The sequence below is a fragment of the Talpa europaea genome (genome assembly GCF_964194135.1).
Source record: "Talpa europaea genome assembly, chromosome: 7".
Taxonomy (NCBI): Eukaryota; Metazoa; Chordata; class Mammalia; order Eulipotyphla; family Talpidae; genus Talpa; species Talpa europaea.
In genome coordinates, this window is record NC_140074.1 from 1,569,341 (window position 1) to 1,587,870 (window position 18,530).

Genomic DNA, 18,530 nt, shown 5'->3' on the forward strand with positions numbered 1-18,530 from the left:
AAGCAAGGGGCGGTGGGTGCTCCAGAGTCTAGCTTTGTCCTCTTTCAAAGGAGGACGGGGACAGGGCATGAGCAGGATGGCAGGAGAGCCCCGGGTCTGACAGCAGAGCCCCCACCTCCTTACCTTCCCCCGATGGAGGTTTGGAAAGTCAAGTTCAGCCCCGTAGCCCCCCACCGAGATCTTTGCCCCAGTGCCAGGGGGTCTGGAATGCAGCTCTTCCAGTTTCTGGGCACCTGCAAGCCAGCAGACTGGTCTGGAGGGACCTTGCCAACATGCAGCAGCAGCTGAGTCAAAGGTACCAGCTGCCCTTTGCCCCCACAGCAGTGGGCATTGCCTCCCGGCAGAGGAAGGGATGCTCGGGAGGGCGGGGAGGGTCCCCGGGAGCAGCAGGCAGAGGCCTGAGACCAGCCTCAGCTCCTCTGCGCAGGGCAGGGTGTTTGGGTCAGGGCAGGGCGTTTGGGTCAGGGCAGCGGGCCTAGGAGTGGCAGGAGAGGGGGTGGTCTCTGCCCCGCCCCGCCCCCAGCCCGGGGTTGGGCAGGGTTCTGAGGGACAGGAACTCTACCTTCCGGCCATGGGGTCTCCCCCTCCTCAGCGGAGCTGCCACCTTCCCAGGCAGGTTCAGGTTAGTGGTAGCCTGAGCAATCCACCAGGTGCCTGGAGGACACACCTTCCCAAGGGGCCTCCCGCCCTTGGGGAGGGGCTGGAACTGGTCAGGGAAGGGAGGGGCCAGCCCCCTCGTGGGTGGGTCCAGGGCAGAGAAGGGAAGATGCCAGCAGTTGTCCTCACTCCAGGACTAGGTGAGGCTTCCTGCCCGGAGCTCCAAGGACAGGAGGCAGGACTCCGCCGAATTCAAGGTGGCCAGGGGCTTCCTGGCCCGAGTGCCTGTGCTATGCCAGGGGTGGGTGGGGGGCAGGAGGAGCGTGCTCCCCCCAGACCCAGGCCCAGGTGAGCGCTGCCTCAGGTGAGCCAGGTGAGCGCTGACTCAGGTGAGCGTGGGTGGGCAGAAGCTGCAAGCCCAGAAGGGGAGGGCTGATGGTGACCCAAGCCAGCAGGGCCGGAAGCTGGGCGGCGGTGGCTAATGGTTGGAGCAAAAGGCTTGTAGTGACCTCAATGCCTGGGAGATCCCAGGGCAAATTAAGGCCTGTGCAGCCAAGAACCCTGAAGAGCCTGGAAGGCAGGGCCGGCCTGTACAAGGAGATTTACACCAGCTTTATTTCTTTTGGCTGAAACCCAGAAATAACCCAACCACTATCACAGTGCGGCGATACTGGGGTACACATATACGTGGCAATCAGGAGAAGGGGGTGAAGCCACAGCAAACGGAGCATGGAGAACCTCAGGGAAGAAACCAGAAGGAAGAAACAGGTGGGTCTCTGACCAGGAAAGAGAAATTGAAACCACAGTTACAGAGGGGGGACATCAGTCCCTTCCAGAGGGGGCAGAGCGGAGGAAGCTCTGGGAAGAACCTTCTAGAAGGATGGAATGTTGTATATCTTGATGGGCCGGTGGGGTCCGGGTGGGTGGTACAGTTGGCAGCCTTCAACTATGCACTTGAAATCTGTTCATGTTACTCTATAGATGGCACGTAATAAACCGATTCTTAAAAGAAAAAATTTAACAAAAAAGTCAGAAACAAGAGCACGATTCCACTTACCTGAGGTTCAAGGGCAGGAAATCCAACCGGCAGAGAGCGTGGGGGGCCGGGTGGGTCTGATGGGGAGAGGACACCAGGGCTGTCTGGGGCGCGGGAAGCCACCCCCTGTTCCGTGATGGGCTGTCGCGCTGCGTGGTTAAGGCGTGATGCAGCTCAGGGTTTTTCAAATGCGGACTCGAGGGCTGTGTGGCAGTACAAGGGAGGACCCTGGTTTTCTAATGTGTGTGTGTCCTCAGCAGCAAGAAAATGTTTACAATATGACGCTAGGCACAGAATCTCGCCCTCTGAGCGGGCAAGGAGGCGGCGCAGGGCAAAAGCCAGTGGCCAGGCAAGACCCGGAGCCCCGCAGTGAGACCTTCCCGGGGGCTGAGGGGTCCCACCTGCTCTCCTTGCGGTCCCATTTCAGTGATAAAGGGTCTACTTCCTTCACAAGTTTCTAGTTTAAGAACGAATTTCTGGGCCTCCCCGGTGGCGCAGCGGTTGAGCGCTGGGTTGCGAAGCTGCCTGCAGCCTCTGCAGTGCTGGCTAGATCCCTGGCCGCTCCCCGGCCACTGGAGGAGGGTCCCACATGGCGCGCAGACCTCTCCTGCCGCCCGCTGCTCCCCTCAGCAGTGTCCTTCGGTCCTTCTGCCTGCTCTGCTCCCTGCTCTGGCTCTGGTGAATTCTCTCACCCTCCCGCGCTTCTGACTGTACCCAGTGCTTGTATAAATAAATAAATAAATCCTAAAAAAAAAAAAAAAGAAAAGAAAATACTTGTTTAAAAAAAAAAGAACAAATTTCTGGGCTCTCTCTCTGAAAGTTAAAAGGGAGAAATGCAACTAATAATTCTGTAACTTTGGGTCTTCCCTGGTGGCGCAAGGGATTAAGCACCACACTATGAGGCAATCCCCAGCCTCTGCAGCATCCCCAACCGGCCAGGGAACAACCCACATGGCAAGGCAAAGCGCTCCTGTCTCCCCGCTGCTCCCCTCAGCAGTGTATTTCATCAGTCCGCCTGTTCTGTTCCCCGCTCTGTCTCCGGTGGATCCTCTCACCCCCCGCATCTCTGACCTGTACCCAGTTCTTGTATGCATAAATATAAATCTTAAGAAATAATAATAATAATTCTGTAACTTTGAGGATGGGCTGGGGGGTCCAGTTTCAGTTTTTATGTTTAAACATTATCTTATTTCCTAGGCGATTCATAGCAACCCCAAATTATTTCAAAACCAGAAAAAGAAACGGACTGGGAGATAGAGTTTAGCTGGCTGGTGCTCCCAGCCCTCGGCCCCAGATCAGTGCCAGACAAACTTGCTTTCACTTCCTCCGAGGGGAGGGAGCTGGGGCAGCGGAGAGGGGCCTTGACAGCGCCAGGAGTAAGGGGACTGGGCCCTCCCAGCTGTGGTTTGGAGGGAGGCAGCGCCTTTGGGCCCTGGCAAGTCTGGGCTTCAGTCTCTCCTCCTAGAAGGGGAACCCCAGCTGCCCAGGAGGGCGGCGCTCAGCCTGTCAGAGCTGGGCTGGGGCCGGAGGCGCACAAGGCAGGGCAGGCTGCAGGCCCTGCACGACCGACTGTCCAGCCCCTTCCTCCGGGAGGAGGGTTCCCATCTGCCGGGTCGTCCAGGGACACCCTCGGCGCCGGTGGCCGCGTCCCCAGGGCCCGGCCTCGCCTGCACACAGCATCCAACCGGACAGGCCAGCCGCGGGGACCCGGGCCCCGGCCGGCCGGGTCCAGCTAGTGCGCCCTCCACACTCCGCTGCGAGGCCGCGTCCCCCCTCCGCGCCCCGGCCCGCCCTGCACCCCTCGCGCGCGGCGGCCTCGGCGCCCGGCCCGCCCTGCACCCCTCGCGCGCGGCGGCCTCGGCGCCCGGCCCGCCCTGCACCCCTCGCGCGCGGCGGCCTCGGCGCCCGGCCCGCCCTGCACCCCTCGCGCGCGGCGGCCTCGGCGCCCGGCCCGCCCTGCACCCCTCGCGCGCGGCGGCCTCGGCGCCCGGCCCGCCCTGCACCCCTCGCGCGCGGCGGCCTCGGCGCCCGGCCCGCCCTGCACCCCTCGCGCGCAGCGGCCCGCGGGCGGCGGCCGGGCTGGACCCGCATCCCGAGCCGCGGGGAGGCCCCGCCCGCGCCCCGCCCGGCCCGCAGGCGCCCGCGGCCGCCCATTGGCCGGCGCCCTCCCCGCGGGGCCGCCGCAGCCAATCGCGCGCGGGGGCGGGGCCGGCGGGGCCCGGGCGCCGCCCACCCCGGCCCGCACCTGCCGCTGCGGCCCCGCGCGCCCGAGCCGAGCCGAGCCGAGCCGGAGCCGAGCCGGAGCCGGAGCCGGAGCCGGAGCCGGAGCCCGAGCTGGCCATGCAGGAGCCGCTGCTGCGGGCCGCGGGCCCGGACTACGACACCTTCGCCGGGGGGCCGCCCGCGTCGCCGTCGCCGTCGCCCCCGGACGGGGCGCGCGCCGGGTGAGCAGCGCGGGCTGGGGCGCGGGCTGGGGCGCGGGCTGGGGCGCGGGCAGGGGCGCGGGCTGGGGCGCGGGCTGGGGCGCGGGCAGGGGCGCGGGCAGGGGCGCGGGCTGGGGCGCGGGCTGGGGCGCGGGCAGGGGCGCGGGCTGGGGCGCGGGCTGGGGCGCGGGCTGGGGCGCGGGCAGGGGCGCGGGCTGGGCGCGGGCTGGGGCGCGGGCTGGGGCGCGGGCTGGGCGCGGGCTGGGGCGCGGGCTGGGCGCGGGCTGGGGCGCGGGCTGGGGCGCGGGCTGGGGCGCGGGCTGGGGCGCGGGCTGGGCGCGGGCTGGGGCGCGGGCTGGGCGCGGGCTGGGGCGCGGGCTGGGGCGCGGGCTGGGGCGCGGGCAGGGGCGCGGGCTGGGCGCGGGCTGGGCGCGGGCTGGGGCGCGGGGCTGGGGCGCGAGCTGGGCGCGGGCTGGGGCGCGGGCAGGGGCGCGGGCTGGGGCGCGGGCTGGGGCGGGGGTGGCCGCGGCCCTGCGCCCCCCGCGCCGCGCCCTGTTTCGGGAGCCCGTTCCCAGAGCGGCCGGGGCCTGCGGCGCGGGCGGCCGGGGGGCGCCTGGATCCGCGCGGCGGGCGGCGGCGGCCGGGGCAGAAGCCAGCGCGGAGGCAGCAGCCCCCCCGGAGCGCAGGACCCGCGCCGCGTCTCGGCCATCGGGGCCGCCGCCGCGCCCTGGGGGTTCCCCGGGGAAGCGAGCGACTGGGCCCCGGGGTCGTGCCCCCCGGACAGCCGCCCCCCCGGCCCCCCGCGCGGCGCCCCGGACCGGAGGCACTTCCGGGACAAGGGTCCCCCCAACCGCGCCGCCTCCCGCCAGGCGCCCGCAGAACTGGAGGGTGTTCCTGGCCACCTTCGCCGCCGTGCTGGGCAATTTCAGCTTCGGGTACGCCATGGTCTACACGTCCCCGGTCATCCCCGCCCTGGAGAGCTCCCGGGACCCGGACCTGACACTGACCAAGAACCAGGCGTCCTGGTTCGGGGTAAGGGCCGCTGGGCCTGGAGAGGGGCGGGAGGAGCAGGGGTCCACTGAGCTTTGGCCCAGCCAGGAACCCCCCCAAAGCTTGGCCTGGGGACCCCCTCCAGGGCTCCGGCCTGACTCTCCCCTCATCCAGCCTGGGCGGAGGGGGCTGGACGGGCAGGAGGCCAGATTGTCACTGCTGGGAAATAAGAGGAAGTGAAAGCTGGAGGAGGCCTCCGGAGGAGTAGACAGCACCTCAGTGTCACCACCCCCTGGGCTTGAGGGTTCCGAAGAACCCCCGACACCCAGAGCGGAGCAGACACGCCACCACCATGGGGGCAGGGACATCAGGTGCTAATGGACAGAGGCAGAGGCCCTGGCTGGGGCAGGGAGGACCCCCTGGGACGGATGGGGCAATTGGAAAGCAGGGACCCCAAGCGTGCCAGGACTGCAGTTATAACCAAGTAGCCCCCAGTGTATGCTCACAGCATCCTTGCTCAGAGCCCGGGAGCTTGCAGAGACCTCCGTGTGCCAGGCCGGGCTGGCCAGGCAGTGCCCAGGCCACGGGCAGGTCCCGCTCACCGCACTCACGGGGAAATCAGCAACTCCCGGAGCATAAACGCCAGGGGCTTCAAGTCACCGAATCCTTCATGCCCTGTCCTGAAGCAGCAGACGCGTGAACATCAGGGGGGACAGACCGTGGTCGACAGGTGCCCCCTGAGCCGGAGTCCCCATGGGGCATCCCCACGAGGGACGCCCACGTGCGCTAGTCCACCTCCAGAGATGGGAGACTCACTCCCGGTCCTGCAGCCAGCTTGCTTCTGGTGGGGGTGCCGGGTACCCCGCCTCACCTGCCCTGTGCCTCTCCTCGCAGTCCGTGTTTACCCTGGGCGCGGCGGCGGGGGGCCTCAGCGCCATGGTCCTCAACGACCTCCTGGGCCGGAAGCTCAGCATCATGTTCTCGGCCGTGCCCTCGGCCGCCGGCTACGCGCTCATGGCGGGCACCCACAGCCTCTGGATGTTGCTGCTGGGGCGGGTGCTGACGGGCTTCGCCGGGGGCCTCACGGCTGCCTGCATCCCGGTAAGCCGCTGCTCGGCCACTGCCCCTGGCTCTGACCGCGGGCCCATGAGAACGTCTGCCTTTCCCTGTGGCTGCGGGGGGCCTCCGCTCACCCCAGGTTAGCACGGCAGCTGATTTTGGGGAAATCCGACTAACTCTAGCTGCCTCCACTGTAGACACCCAAATTTCCCACCCCATTTCCTGCAATCAGATTCATTGCTCAATGGGAGAAACTGAGCAGCAGAGAGGAAAGGGAAGCCCCGTCTCGTGGCCTCCCGGCGCCTCTCGTATGTTCCAGCGTCTGGCGGGGGAGCCCGGCAGGGGCAGAGACCCCCAGGGAGCAGAGACAGAGTCTGCCGCCCTCCGGCCTCCCACTTCAGAGCCACGAGCTTCTGCCCACCCACAGGAAATGTGAGCCAAGAGGGCCCGGCCTGAGACCCCGCCAGGACAGGAGTCCCCGAGGAGCCCCACCCCCTGCTCCCCCGGGGCTCCCCCGCTTCAGCCCAGCTCAGGAACCGGCACCTCGCCAAGGCCCGGGCTGGTCACGTGTCTTGCAGGTGTATGTGTCTGAGATTGCTCCCCCAGGTGTTCGAGGTGCCCTGGGGGCCACACCCCAGCTCATGGCTGTGTTCGGATCGCTGTCCCTGTACGCCCTTGGTGAGTCTCATCCGGACACCCCAGGCTGCCTGCTATCCGATCTCCAGCCCCCACTGTGCACCTCCAGGCAGCTCCTGCCCCCCTGCCCCGGTCATGAGCCCCCTCCCTCTCTGGGCAGTGAGGGCTTCCGTGGGGCTCTCTGCACAGCAGCCTGCATCAAATGGTGGTAGGTAAGAAGTCCAGAGAAAGGCTGACTGAGAGGGGGTGAGGGCTTAGAGATAGAGGCCTGCTCTCTGTCAGCCTGCCTCAGTGCTGGAGGCCCAATGAAGATCCCCTTCTATGTGCTGGGCCCCTTGCCAGGGACCGGGCAATCCCTGCAGCCCCTCCTGGTGGCGATCATAGAGGGCTCGGGCAACCAGGGTAGGCTTCCTGTGGGAGGTGACTCCGGGAAGGCAGAGGAGGTTGCTCTGAGGGCCCGTGGAAGGGGCTCAGCGTCAGGCCTGGGCCCCCGCCTCACGTGCTCCTCACTGCAGGCCTCCAGCTGCCCTGGCGCTGGCTGGCCGTGGCCGGAGAGGGGCCTGTGCTCATCATGGTCCTGCTGCTCAGCTTCATGCCCAACTCCCCGCGCTTCCTGCTGTCCCGGGGCAGGGATGCCGAGGCCCTGCGGGCGCTGGCCTGGCTGCGTGGGGCCGACGCCGACATCCGCTGGGAGTTCGAGCAGATCCAGGACAACGTCCAGAGACAGGTGGGGAGGGTGGATACCGGGCAGGCCTGGCCTCTCTGAGCTTAGTTCCTTTTCCTGGAAGACGGGACTAACGGCAGCTCCCGCCTCCTGGAATGGGAGAGGTGCGGCCCCAACCCCCGGCCCAGGCCCAGGCTCCGTGGTGGGCACCTGGGCACCGGAGATGCTGGCCATCCAGAGCCTGGGGTTCAGGTGGGGGTCCCCTGAACGACTGCCTCGGTGCACAGCTTCTCTTCTGGGAGTGGGAGCAAGGGACGCGCCAGCCAGCCCCACACAGCCCAGGGCAGGGGCAGGGGTCGCCCACCAGGGACGCCGACACGGGCCCCTCAGCTTCGGCCTCATGTCTCCAGAGCAGCCGCATGTCGTGGGCCGAGGTCCGGGACCCCCACATGTACCGGCCCATCGTCATCGCTGTGCTGATGCGCCTCCTGCAGCAGCTGACCGGCGTCACGCCCATCCTGGTCTACCTGCAGCCCATCTTCGACAAGATGGCCGTGCTGCTGGTGAGCACCCCACAGAGCCCCACTCTGCCCCCACGACCCCGAGAGGCTCATCCCCACGAGCATCTGTGCTGGCCCGGGGTGGGTGTCCCGTGCACACGGAGATCTCCGGGGCTCTTAGCTGCCTCCGTGCCATGCACCTGTGCTCAGAATAACGTGTGTGAGCAAAGCCGCGTGTTCTTAAACAGGAGAGAGGGGACGGCAAAGGAAGCCGGTTTTATAAAACTGCAGACCCCTCGGGCGTAGTGGACCCAGGTTCAGAGCATCTCCCTCCCGCTGAGGAGCCACTTCCCCTCCAGACCTCAGCTTCCTCCTCTGCAGGATGGAGATAACAGGCAGCGGGCCGCATGGGTGCAGATGGAGCTGAGATGCAGAGATTAGGGTGCTCAGGGGTCATGGGAGCCCAGCCGGGGCCAGCAGTGGGCACGCAGGGGTGAGGGTGCCGACCAGAGGCAGCGCTAGGCACAGTGGCCCTCAGAGACGCCCTGCTCCTGGGGGGCCGAGGCCCTGGCTGCAGTACCCATGGGCCGGGGCCAGGCAGGGCCCCTCAGCCCCACTGTCCCCCCTTTGCAGCCCCCCAAGGATGACGCAGCCATCGTGGGGGCCGTGAGACTGTTGTCTGTGCTCATCGCTGCCCTCACCATGGACCTGGCTGGCCGAAAGGTCCTGCTCTTCATCTCAGGTGAGCTGCCATGTCCAGCGTGTGCCCTCACGCACTGCCAGGAGGCTGCAGTGGCTACGCCTGGCATGGCCCTCACCCTGGGCACCCCTGCGGGGGAGCGGGGCAGCCGCCAGACTCCTCAGCAGCCAGCTCGGGGCCTGGCACCAGCCCCTCCAGAGAGGTATGGTGGGGTTTGTGGCAGCCAATAAGCCGACTGACCCCCATGGAGGGGTGGGGAGACAAGTGGGTGCTCTGTGGGGTCTCCAGCCCCTGACCAGCTGTGGGTGGGGGTGGCAGATGAGATGGGGCTGGCACAGCAGCCAGCTCAGTGCATCCTGGCCCCCGAGGGCCACCTGTCTGTCAACAGCAACCGTCATGTTCTCTGCCAACCTGGCTCTGGGGCTGTATGTCCACTTTAGTCCTCTGGCCCCCAACAGCACCACAAGCCTCGAGGGCATGCCCTTGCGGGGCACAGAGCAGCCCCTGGCTACGCCCAGCAGCTACCTCACCCTGGTGCCTCTGCTGGCCACCATGCTCTTCATCATGGGTAGGGCGCTGGGGGCAGGGCCGCTGGGAGGAGGGCTGGCTCGCGGGGAGGTGTGGAGCGGCCACTGCTGTCCTGTGTGGTCTGGGTGGGTGGGGCTCTGTCCCTCGGCAGCCCAGAGGAAGAAGTGGGGCCTCAGCTGCCGGCCCCCTCTCCGCAGGCTACGCCATGGGCTGGGGGCCCATCACCTGGCTGCTCATGTCCGAGATCCTGCCGCTACGGGCGCGCGGCGTGGCCTCGGGGCTCTGCGTGCTGGTCAGCTGGCTCACCGCCTTCGCCCTCACCAAGTCCTTCCTGCTGGTGGTGGTGAGTGCCCACCCAGGGCCTGAGGCCCTGCCGGCCGCGCCAGGCCACCCCATCACCGCTGCTCAGCCACACGGTGGCGGCCCCTGAGACTAGCTCCACCCCTTTCAGGGGAGACCGAGGCCAAGGACAGCCCAGAGGCGCCAGCACTCTGCGGACACACAAATGGGCTTGGGGCAGGGAGGACCCGGGGTGGCCTGAGGCTGTGCTGGCAGGTCCCTGCAGGCCCAAGCATGGAGCAGCTAAAAGCACAAGGGCGGGCTTCTAGGGAGGGGAGGGAAGAGGGGCCTGAGGCGAGGCTGCAGGGCCAGTGGGCCTGGCCAGGGCGAGCTGGGCTGATGGAGGGAGGGGCTGCCGGCCCAGAAGTCCAAGCGCCCTGGTAAAGCACCCTCATTTTCTCAGGGGCTGTGGGGAGCCCCAGGAGGTGTCTGAGCAGGGGAAGAGCAGATGAGGGCCCCCAGGCTGGCTGATGCCAGCATGGCCCATGGCGCACTGCCAGGCGCGAGGGCTCCGGGCCCCGAGTGACCACGCCCCTCCCTCCCCAGAATGCCTTTGGCCTGCAGACCCCCTTCTTCTTCTTCGCCGCCATCTGCTTGGTGAACCTGGTGTTCACCAGCTGCTGCGTGCCCGAGACCAGGGGCCGGTCGCTGGAGCAGATCGAGTCCTTCTTCCGCACCGGGCAGAGGTCCTTCCTGCACTAGGCGGGCCCCACCGGGGCCTCTGCGGGAGGCAGTGGAGCCTGGGGCCGCCAGAGCTCGACAGGCCCCCAGACCATCCAGCCCGGCGCACACCTCGGGCGGGACCGGCCAACAGACGTGCAGCCCATGCTGCAGCAGAGCGCGCCCCGGCGCGGCACCCGCGGCTCCTCACTCCAGTGCCTGGAATGCCCCCGCGGCTGGGAGGGGGACAGAGAGGACAGGGAAGGACGTGGCCCGCTCGGGGAGGCAGGCAGCGCCGCACCAGGCCATGTGCGCCCCCGGGAACGGCCGACACCCCAGCCCCGGGCAGGCCCGGCGCCCGCCCAACCTCAGGCGAGCAGCTCTGTGCAGACATGTTCTCCCTGCTGCAGAATAAAGACTCGGGCCTCGGCCCCAGAAAGGAGTCCTGTTCCAGGTGGGGGACCCTCTCGCCCCCAGGCCAGACCCAAATTCTCAGCCCAGGTCACCAGAGCCTGGTACCCCTGTTGGCCAACCCCCACCGCCCCCAGCTGAGCGCGCTTCCCGCCACCCAGTCCTGGCGCGCGGGATGGGGCGGCGGGCTTGGGCGGCAGAGAACGGGCTCCGGGGAGAGCAAACAAAACACCACCAGGCTTTATTGCTCAGAACACAAGCTGTCGAGAAAACGGGGTGCACAGACTGTCGGCACCTCCGGCAGGGGCCTGCCCTGCGGCACCGAGCCACTCAGGTCCTGCCCAGGACTACACGGCTGGAGACCGCAACCCCCGGCAGGGCCCCCCGTGCCCCATCTGACAAGGACCCGGCCTCGCGCTCCGGCCCACCGCTGCGTCGGCCCCAGCCCCAGCCCTGCCGTTCTGGGGCGAGGTGCGCTCTTCCCCACCGGGCCCTCCTCCCCTCTGGGCGGATGCGACCCCGAGTCCCACCTCCAAGATAAGAAAGAGCCAAGAGGGGCAGGCAGGACCCTGGCTCCTCCTGGGAGGTAGACAGGTCTATTCACGGCACACGCGCGCACACACACACACACACACACACACACACGCAGCTGGCCTGGAGAAGCCTGGCGTCTACAGCCCTTAGACCCAGCACTGGCCTGAGAAAGGGGACCCTGGGGGGCCTCTAAGGCACACGTCCCCACCCGGGCTGCACCCCAGGTTCCTGCCACCCTGGGGTCAGCCTGGGCAGGCTCCCTGGAGGGCTGCTGGGGCGGGGGCGGGCCCCTGCATTCCACACACACCTCCTCTACCAGTGCCACCAAGCTTGGGTGGCAGAAGCCACAGGCAGGTGTGGATAGGGCAGGTCAGTGCTGGTGCAGCTCCCAGGAGCCCCACCAGACGTCAGCTCTCCTGCCCGGTGCCGGGGCGGTAGGGGAGCTGCAGGCAGTGGGCAGCGAGCCCTCCAAGGGCAGGGGTGGAGCAGAAGCATTAGAGGCCGGTCAGGCTCAGCCCTGCTAAGTGGTCTCAGCCACTGTGAACCAGGCCAGGACCGCCCCACAGGTGAGCACGCAGGCCTACAGGCCGGGAAGGACGTAGCGGTGGCCGGGCCCAAGAGGGCATACCGGGACTCCTCGTCCTGAGGTCCAGTCCTGGGGGCTGGGGACGCAAGCACCCCTACCCAGCTGTTGCTTGCCACCAAGGACAGATGTGGAGCCCCAGCAACGGCAGGCAGCACCATGGACAGGCAGCCGGTGGGGCAATGGCTCAGCTTCGGGCCTCTCCTGCCAAAGGCCAGACCCACCTCCAGACACAGGCAAGCCGGAGTCTCAGCCCTCCTAGGCCTCCAGCTGAGGAGTCTGGGAATCCCCCAGTCTGCCCTAGCCCAGCCAGGCTGGCTGGCAGGAGTGGGGCCCAGCAGCCTGGCACTGCCTGCCACCCCACCCACCTCCACACCTGCCTGGGCCTGGCGCTCAGGACCAGGAGGCGACATGTGGAGAGCGTGCAGAGGGGCTGAGGGAGCCAGGTGGAGGCCCGTCCCCAGGCTGTCCCCAGGAGCCGGAGAGCCGGGCAGGGAGGGCTGCTCTGTCACAGCTCCCCCTCCAGGGTCTCTGTGAGTTTCTCCTCATCTGCCTGCTGCTTCTGCTGCTGGATCCTGGCGTAGGAGATGGCATCGCCCCTGGGGAGAGAGCGGGTCAGCACCGGCGCAAGGCCAGGCCCGGAGACAGCCCCCCCAGTGAGCCCCTGGCTTCCGGAGCCCCGGAGAGACACACCTTATCCCCACCAAGGGGCAGGCTGTGGGGGGCTATGCTGCAGGTTCTGAGACAGCCCTGGCTGTGTGGCGAGGGCGGGGGAGCCCTGGGGAGCCAGGCCCCTGAATATGGTGCCAGGAGTAAAACCTGGACAGGAGGTGGACCTCAGTGGCCACCGCCCAGCCAGCCCTGCTCTGGGAGCGGGGAGGCCAGACTGGGCCTCCGGGAAGCCCTCGGGCCCTCGAACTAAACTCCGGGGCACCACCAAGAGACTGGCAACCTCTGTGCCTCAGTTTCCCTCACTGGCCAAGCCCCCACCCCCCAGGCCAGCCGGGCACAGACGCACTTCCTGCCCAGAGCGGCGAGTCCGTACAGCACACCCGTGGCAAAGGCGATGGCGTTGCCCAGCAGTGTGGTCAGCGTCAGGCTGATGATGATGGGGACCACGGCCATCCTGGGGGGTACACAGGACTAAGGGCGCAGCCCGCACCACCTGAGGCTTCACGAAGTCCTCGACGCCCTGACTCGTGTGCGAAAACGGGGTGCTTTCTGGGGAGAAGACTGGGAGCTTCCGTCAGATTTCAGGCTCCCAAGAGAGTGGAGGGCACTGGCCCCCCCTCCCTGCTTACGAGGACGGCGAAGCAGCGAGCCCCTTGCCGCCTGCAGCCCCCCCAGCTTTGTGACGCTGGACAAGCCACCCCGCTTCTCAGAGGCATGTCGAGGGGGACCCCGCCTCAAAGAAAATGGGGAAGCAAGTTAAGTCCAGAACCTGGTCTGGATCATCAGCAGGTGCCACCAGCCAGTGGGAGCAAGAAAGGTCCCCGGGAGCCTGCCCTGGGCAGCCACAGCGGACAGCCCCATGCTGCATGCGTCCCCTGGTGGCGAGCGACGCCTGTGGGCTGATCCTCGACCCAGCGAGGTGAGTTACCTGGGCAGGGCAACACCAGCGCCCGAGGACCAGCCCTGACACCTGCCGGGAGGAGGCTGCCCCGGCCTCACCTGCCCACACACCCTGTAACCAGAGCGCAGGCACGGGGCACCTGGCGGGGCCGGGGGTGGGCCTGGGCCGGGCCAGCTGCTTCTACCTGAATCTCCATTCTGGTGGGACATGTGCTCGTGAGCTTTTACGGAAGTTCTAGGACTCCTGAGTAATAAAAAGAATAGAAATGACAAAGCAGGGGGTGAGGGAGAAATCTTCTGTCAAAAATAAAATTACAGGCGAGCACAGGCCGGAGCATATTCGTGGGAGACGCACCAAAGGGTGAAGACGACTTGAATGCAGCAAACCCGGAGCTTGCTAAATAAGACGTCTAGATGCCAATTTTCAAAAAAGAAGTACAATGAATGAGAAACACACGGGGACGGACGCGGCCTCGCAGCTCACGCGCCGCCGTGGAGACGGTCCAGGGGCCACCCTGCACGGTCAGCCACAGCACAGAGCAGCCTCCACGACGGCCGCTGCCCCGCCGCTGGCCTGCCCCAGCCCTGGGGGGCGCTGCCCAGAGTCACAGGCCTGCTCGCCAACCCCCGCAGCGCCTCCCCCCACCCCCCCAACCCCCGCACGGCTGGCCCGGCAGCGGGGCTGGCTTCCCAGCGGGCCGGAGGGTGCACAGCACCCCCTGCCCCACCCTCGCCTGCGGGTGCTGAGCCAGCAGGTTTGGGGTGTGTGCTGGGGACCCGTCACTCACCCGCAGTAGAAGCCGGCCTTCTGCCAGGAGCGCAGGCGGTCCACCCTCGCGGCCACCGTGTTCGCAAACTCGATGAACGGGCAGCAGAAGGGCGCCTCGCACAGCAGCAGCACGAAGGCGTTCAGGCTGCAGGCAGGAGCGGGCAGCCGTCAGACGGCTTCCGGGGCAGCGGCCCCCGGCCCCTCTCCAGGCCTCTGCCCAGCATCCCCAGCTCCCTGCCCGAGCAACCTGCTGCAGGAAGGCTGGGTGGGCTCGCTTTACCCTTCCATCTGGGAGCAAGGGCGGCCTCGCACTGCTGCGGTCGGCACGACCCCTTGACAGGTGCCCAGGCCAGCCAGGGGGCAGACAGCACGGGCATCGTGAGATGGCCCCGGCTCGCCCCGTGGCTGCGCAGGGAGGAGGAAACCCTTGCTGGGCCCCCGCCACATTCACACCTGGGGCACCTGCTCCAGGCTTGGCGACCCCCTGGGTGGGCCGTGGTCGGTGACCAGCACTGGGACTCCCAGCCCGGTGACTGCTCGAGCTGCCGCGGGTCAGACACTCAGGCCCAGGTCCAACTGCTCCACACAACTCAGCACGACACCCACCTCAAGCCTGCCCCCACCTGTCACGGCAGCTGGCGCCCTGGGCCAGCCCTCCCCGCACATCTCACCCTCCGCCCGCCACGCCCAGGGCCCAGCGCCCAGCGCTGCCTCCACCCATCCCGACAGCCCCGGGCCCTGCACAGCAAGCCCCGCCTCGCCAGGGCAGGAGCTCGAGGAGGCGGGGCCCACTCGTGGTTCTCTGTGCCCTCCGGGCCAGCCCCACACAGATGAGCGCCCAGGGCACGGCCACTTCTCCGGGCCGGTGGTGGGGCCCACACAGCTGCACCCCCCGTCCTCTCCTCTGGGCCGGAGCTTCCCCGGCAGGAGGGGACAAGGAACTCGCCTGCCCCACGTCCCCGCTGGGCCACCCCCGGCTCCTGACTGCCACCCCCCACCCCGGCTGGCCCCCAGGACCCCACGATGAGGTTGCTGCTGAGGGATGCAGGGCCTGTATTGCACTCGGGAAACACTTGTGGCCTGGCCTGGGGTCTGTGCTGGCCTGGCCCTGATGACGGTTATTAAGAAAGTGGGAATGAAGAGGTAAAGCCCTGCACGGGTCAGCAACCCACAGACCCAGACCCCACCGGGGCACAGCCCGCGGCCACTCACATCATCCACACGCCGGCCGCGATGTTCAGGGGGTGGATGGTGACACAGCTGAAGAGGCCCGAGATGGCGCACGCTGGAGGCAAGAGAAACGTGGCAGGGATCAGCGGGAAGGGACAGGGCCCCTGGGGGTCTCCCCCAGCACCCACAGCCCCTCTGCCTCGGGTGGTGCCGGCACTGGGTCCAGGTCCCACAGCCTGGGGCTGCCATAGCCTGAAAGGACGAGGCTGACCAGGGCACTGGCCACCCCACCCCACGGCACTTCCTCCAGCTCTAAGGGGCTCCTGGCTGGGCCTGGCCTTGGGGCTGAGCCCTGGACCAGAGCTGCCTACTCCCAGCGCCCCACACCCTCTGTCCCGGGACCTGGAGGAGCCCGCTCCAAACCCAGCTACAGGGCACCACTGCTGGGTAAGGTTGGGGCAGATCATGGTCCCGGGCCTCAGGCGGGCAGGTGGCAGGATCGTGGGCTGGCCACAAGGGCTGCCTCCCTGGGGACAGAAATCAAGATGGGCTGGCCCAGGGGGCAATCTCAGCGCCGACTTACACACCCCCAGTGATCACAGAAAGGTCTCATTTCCTCCCCGGCCCACCTGTCTCCTCCAGTCCCACAGCACAGCCCACTGACAGCAGAAATAAAGGAGGCCACACGCAGAGGGGTGCATCCAACACCCTCAACTGCTCCCCAAGAGCAGGGACAGCCAAGCTCACTTCCCTGCTCCACCCACAGCCATAGACCAGGTTCATGAGGACCCGGAGCCGCCAGGCAGTTCCAGGGAGCAAGCTGCCCGGCCGGAAGCCAGCCCAGGACGGCAGGGAGGGGGGCTGCGCCCACGGAGGCAGCAATTAGCAAGCAGGTCATTAACTTTGCAGTAGCTCTCCTGCACCTGATTCCTGACCCGGGCCCGGATCACAGTTTTCCCATGTAACCCTAGCTGGCAGACAGCAGGTGGAAAAGGAGGGAACCAGAGAATGGGAGCCCAGATAGCACCCGATCTGCCCTCTGGTGCCCCCAGGCACTGAGGACCACATACTTCCTGCCTACTGAGAAGGAGGCACCTGTCCCTGGCATGTCACATATGTGTTCAGGCCGCAAGGTCCCCTGGGCAGCCACCAGCCTCTGACCTCCAGCTCCAACCCTACCCCACTGCCCTGCCAACGGCCAACCTGGGCGAGGACCAGGGCTCAGCCCCAAGGCCAGGCCCAGCCAGGAGCCCCTGAGCAGTCAAGAGCTGGAGAAGTGCCGTGGGGCGGCCAGTCCTGGACCAGCCTCGTCCTTTCAGGATACGGCATCCCCAGCGCTCTTCACCATCCCCAGCCCAGATAAAGGTCCCTGGGGCATAGAAGGGTAACCCTACCCCAACCCCACCCAAGAGTGACGGGCCAGAAGCCCAAGCCTTATTTGAAGGCCGGGTTTCATCTCTAAAACTCCAAACTCTTCCATGTCACAAAGCAGCCACCTCCCTGCAGACCTGCAGGTGACACTGACGTTGCAGGGAGACCAAGCGTCATCAGCAGCCCCGACGCTGTGACCGCCTAGTGTCCAGGACCCCGGCTCTGAGACAGCAGCATAAAACATGCAGCGCCAGGTTGCATCCTGACTCCAAAGTGGAGGGAGGGCCTGCAAGCCGGTCAGGACCCTTCCTTTCTCCCCCACCAACTACTGCCGCTCCCCAGAGCACCCCACTCTAACCAACGGCCTGCCCCCAAGCCCCCCAGGCGATCCTACAAAGTCAGCGACAGGGACAGGGTACGGGCCTTTGTGCGATGTGCGGGGGAGAGGGCTACCCCACCGAAGCCTCCCGGCAAGGCCAGAGGAGCACACCCCTAGCCCTGCACCCCTGAACTTCCTTGCAGTCTCCACCCTGGGGACCCTGGAAAGTTGCTCCTTCCGCACATCTGGTCAGGATCTTCCTGGCCCTCCACGCCAGGCAGGCGCCCGTCAGGGCACGAGGACTCCCCTGAAGACAGGCAGGCCCTTTCCGGAGCCCCGCCAGGACCCCCGTGGGCGGGCTGGGGGAAGCAGGCGTCCAGACGGCTCCCCCGGGCTCTGAGGACCCGTCCCTGATCTGCCGCTCGCTCCTGCGGCGGAGCCGGGCTCCCGGGAGGCGGTTCCTCCCGGGCATATACAGAAAGGGCCGGGCCGGGGAGACCTGGGCTGGGCCGGTGCATGGGGATGGGCTGGAGGCGGAAGATCGGGAGACGAGGCGCTGGGGCGGCGGGAAGGGGGGAACCGACGGCACCGGCTCGCGTGGCCAGCGCGCACCAGGGCGGGGCGCGGTCAGGGCCCCGGGCACCTGCGCCCCCGCGAACCTCCGTCGCCCGAAGGCTGCGGCCCCAGCCACGCCCAGGCCAACAGGTGAGGCCGCCTGGGGCCGGGGCGCCCCGGGCCGCCGCCGCTCTCGACGCCGGGCGGGGCCGCGCGGGGGCCGCGGGGCCGCGGGGAACCGCCGTGTCCAGCCCGCGCCCCCGCCGCCGCGGAGCCTCCGGGGCCGGTACTCACACGCTGCCCCCAGCACCGCCGACAGGCGACACAGCCAGCGGTACCACCACGTCATGCCCTCCTCCGGCGCGGGCGGCGCGGGGCCGGCGGGCGCCGCCGCCCCGCCGGGGCCGCTCATGGTGCCGCCGGCCGCACAAAGAGCCCCGAGCCGCCGCGTCGGCCCGCGCGCTGCCTTGTGGGAGAGGCGGCTCATTAGCATAGGGGCGGGGCTCGGGGCCGAGGGGCCCGCGAAGGGCTTATTAGCATAGGGGGCGGGGCTCTCGGGACAGGCAAGGTGAGGCCGAAGGTAGCGCGCTCAGGGGCGGGGCGAGACGCGCCCGCGAGCTCGCCTCATTAGCATACTGGGCGGGGCCGGGGCGGGGCCCGAGGGGGCGGGGCGCCCGGACGGGGCGCTCCGGCGGGGCCCGCGCCCGCTGGCCTGGGCGGTCCTGGCGAGGGGCGCCGGGGGCTCCTCGTGGGCCTGGGGACGGCGCCCTCGGGCCTGGCCACGCGCCGCGGAGAGGGACTGGCGCTCGCCAGCCGGGGGACCCCGCCGCCCTTGAGGTGCTCCCGGGGGCCGGTGCTCCCAGGGTGCGGGCGGGGCGGGGCGGGATGTGCCGGAGGCGCCCGCAGTTATGAGCTTAAGGGACGGGGGGGCCGGAGCCGGATTCCCCACCGGACCCGCTCGGAGGCCGCGGCGCCTCGAGGCCACGCTCGGTCTGCGCGGCGGGAAGAGACGCCTGGAGGGCCAGCAGGATGGTCAGCAGCATGGCCAGCAGGCCGGCGCTGCCCGGGGACTCCTGCCTTCCCTGGGGCAGCTTTTCAACCCTCCTCTGGACAG

General features: G+C 68.0%; 2 protein-coding genes across 4 annotated transcripts; one reads left to right on the forward strand and one right to left on the reverse strand.

Annotated features, from left to right (window-relative positions):
* Positions 1-3,973: 3,973 nt before the first annotated feature.
* Positions 3,974-10,509, forward strand: SLC2A6 (solute carrier family 2 member 6; the record flags this gene model as incomplete). 2 transcript variants are annotated; one of them, XM_084238804.1, is made up of 10 exons in its annotated part: positions 3,974-4,077; positions 4,926-5,088; positions 5,941-6,147; positions 6,684-6,783; positions 7,257-7,468; positions 7,816-7,968; positions 8,539-8,647; positions 8,994-9,173; positions 9,331-9,476; positions 10,019-10,509. In XM_084238804.1, the coding sequence occupies 10 exons, from the start codon at positions 3,974-3,976 to the stop codon at positions 10,172-10,174; spliced, it is 1,530 nt and encodes a 509-aa protein (XP_084094930.1). In that variant the 3' UTR covers positions 10,175-10,509. The 2 variants fall into 2 exon arrangements, with proteins under 2 accessions (XP_084094930.1, XP_084094931.1); XM_084238805.1 differs by lacking the exon at positions 8,994-9,173.
* A 1,659-nt stretch (positions 10,510-12,168) lies between these two features.
* On the reverse strand, positions 12,169-17,873 carry CACFD1 (calcium channel flower domain containing 1; the record flags this gene model as incomplete). 2 transcript variants are annotated; one of them, XM_084238812.1, is made up of 5 exons in its annotated part: positions 17,711-17,873; positions 15,214-15,286; positions 14,021-14,146; positions 12,679-12,786; positions 12,169-12,259 (listed from the first exon to the last, which is right to left on the reverse strand). In XM_084238812.1, the coding sequence occupies exons 1-5, from the start codon at positions 17,826-17,828 to the stop codon at positions 12,169-12,171; spliced, it is 516 nt and encodes a 171-aa protein (XP_084094938.1). In that variant the 5' UTR covers positions 17,829-17,873. The 2 variants fall into 2 exon arrangements, with proteins under 2 accessions (XP_084094938.1, XP_084094939.1); XM_084238813.1 differs by lacking the exon at positions 14,021-14,146.
* Positions 17,874-18,530: the final 657 nt, after the last annotated feature.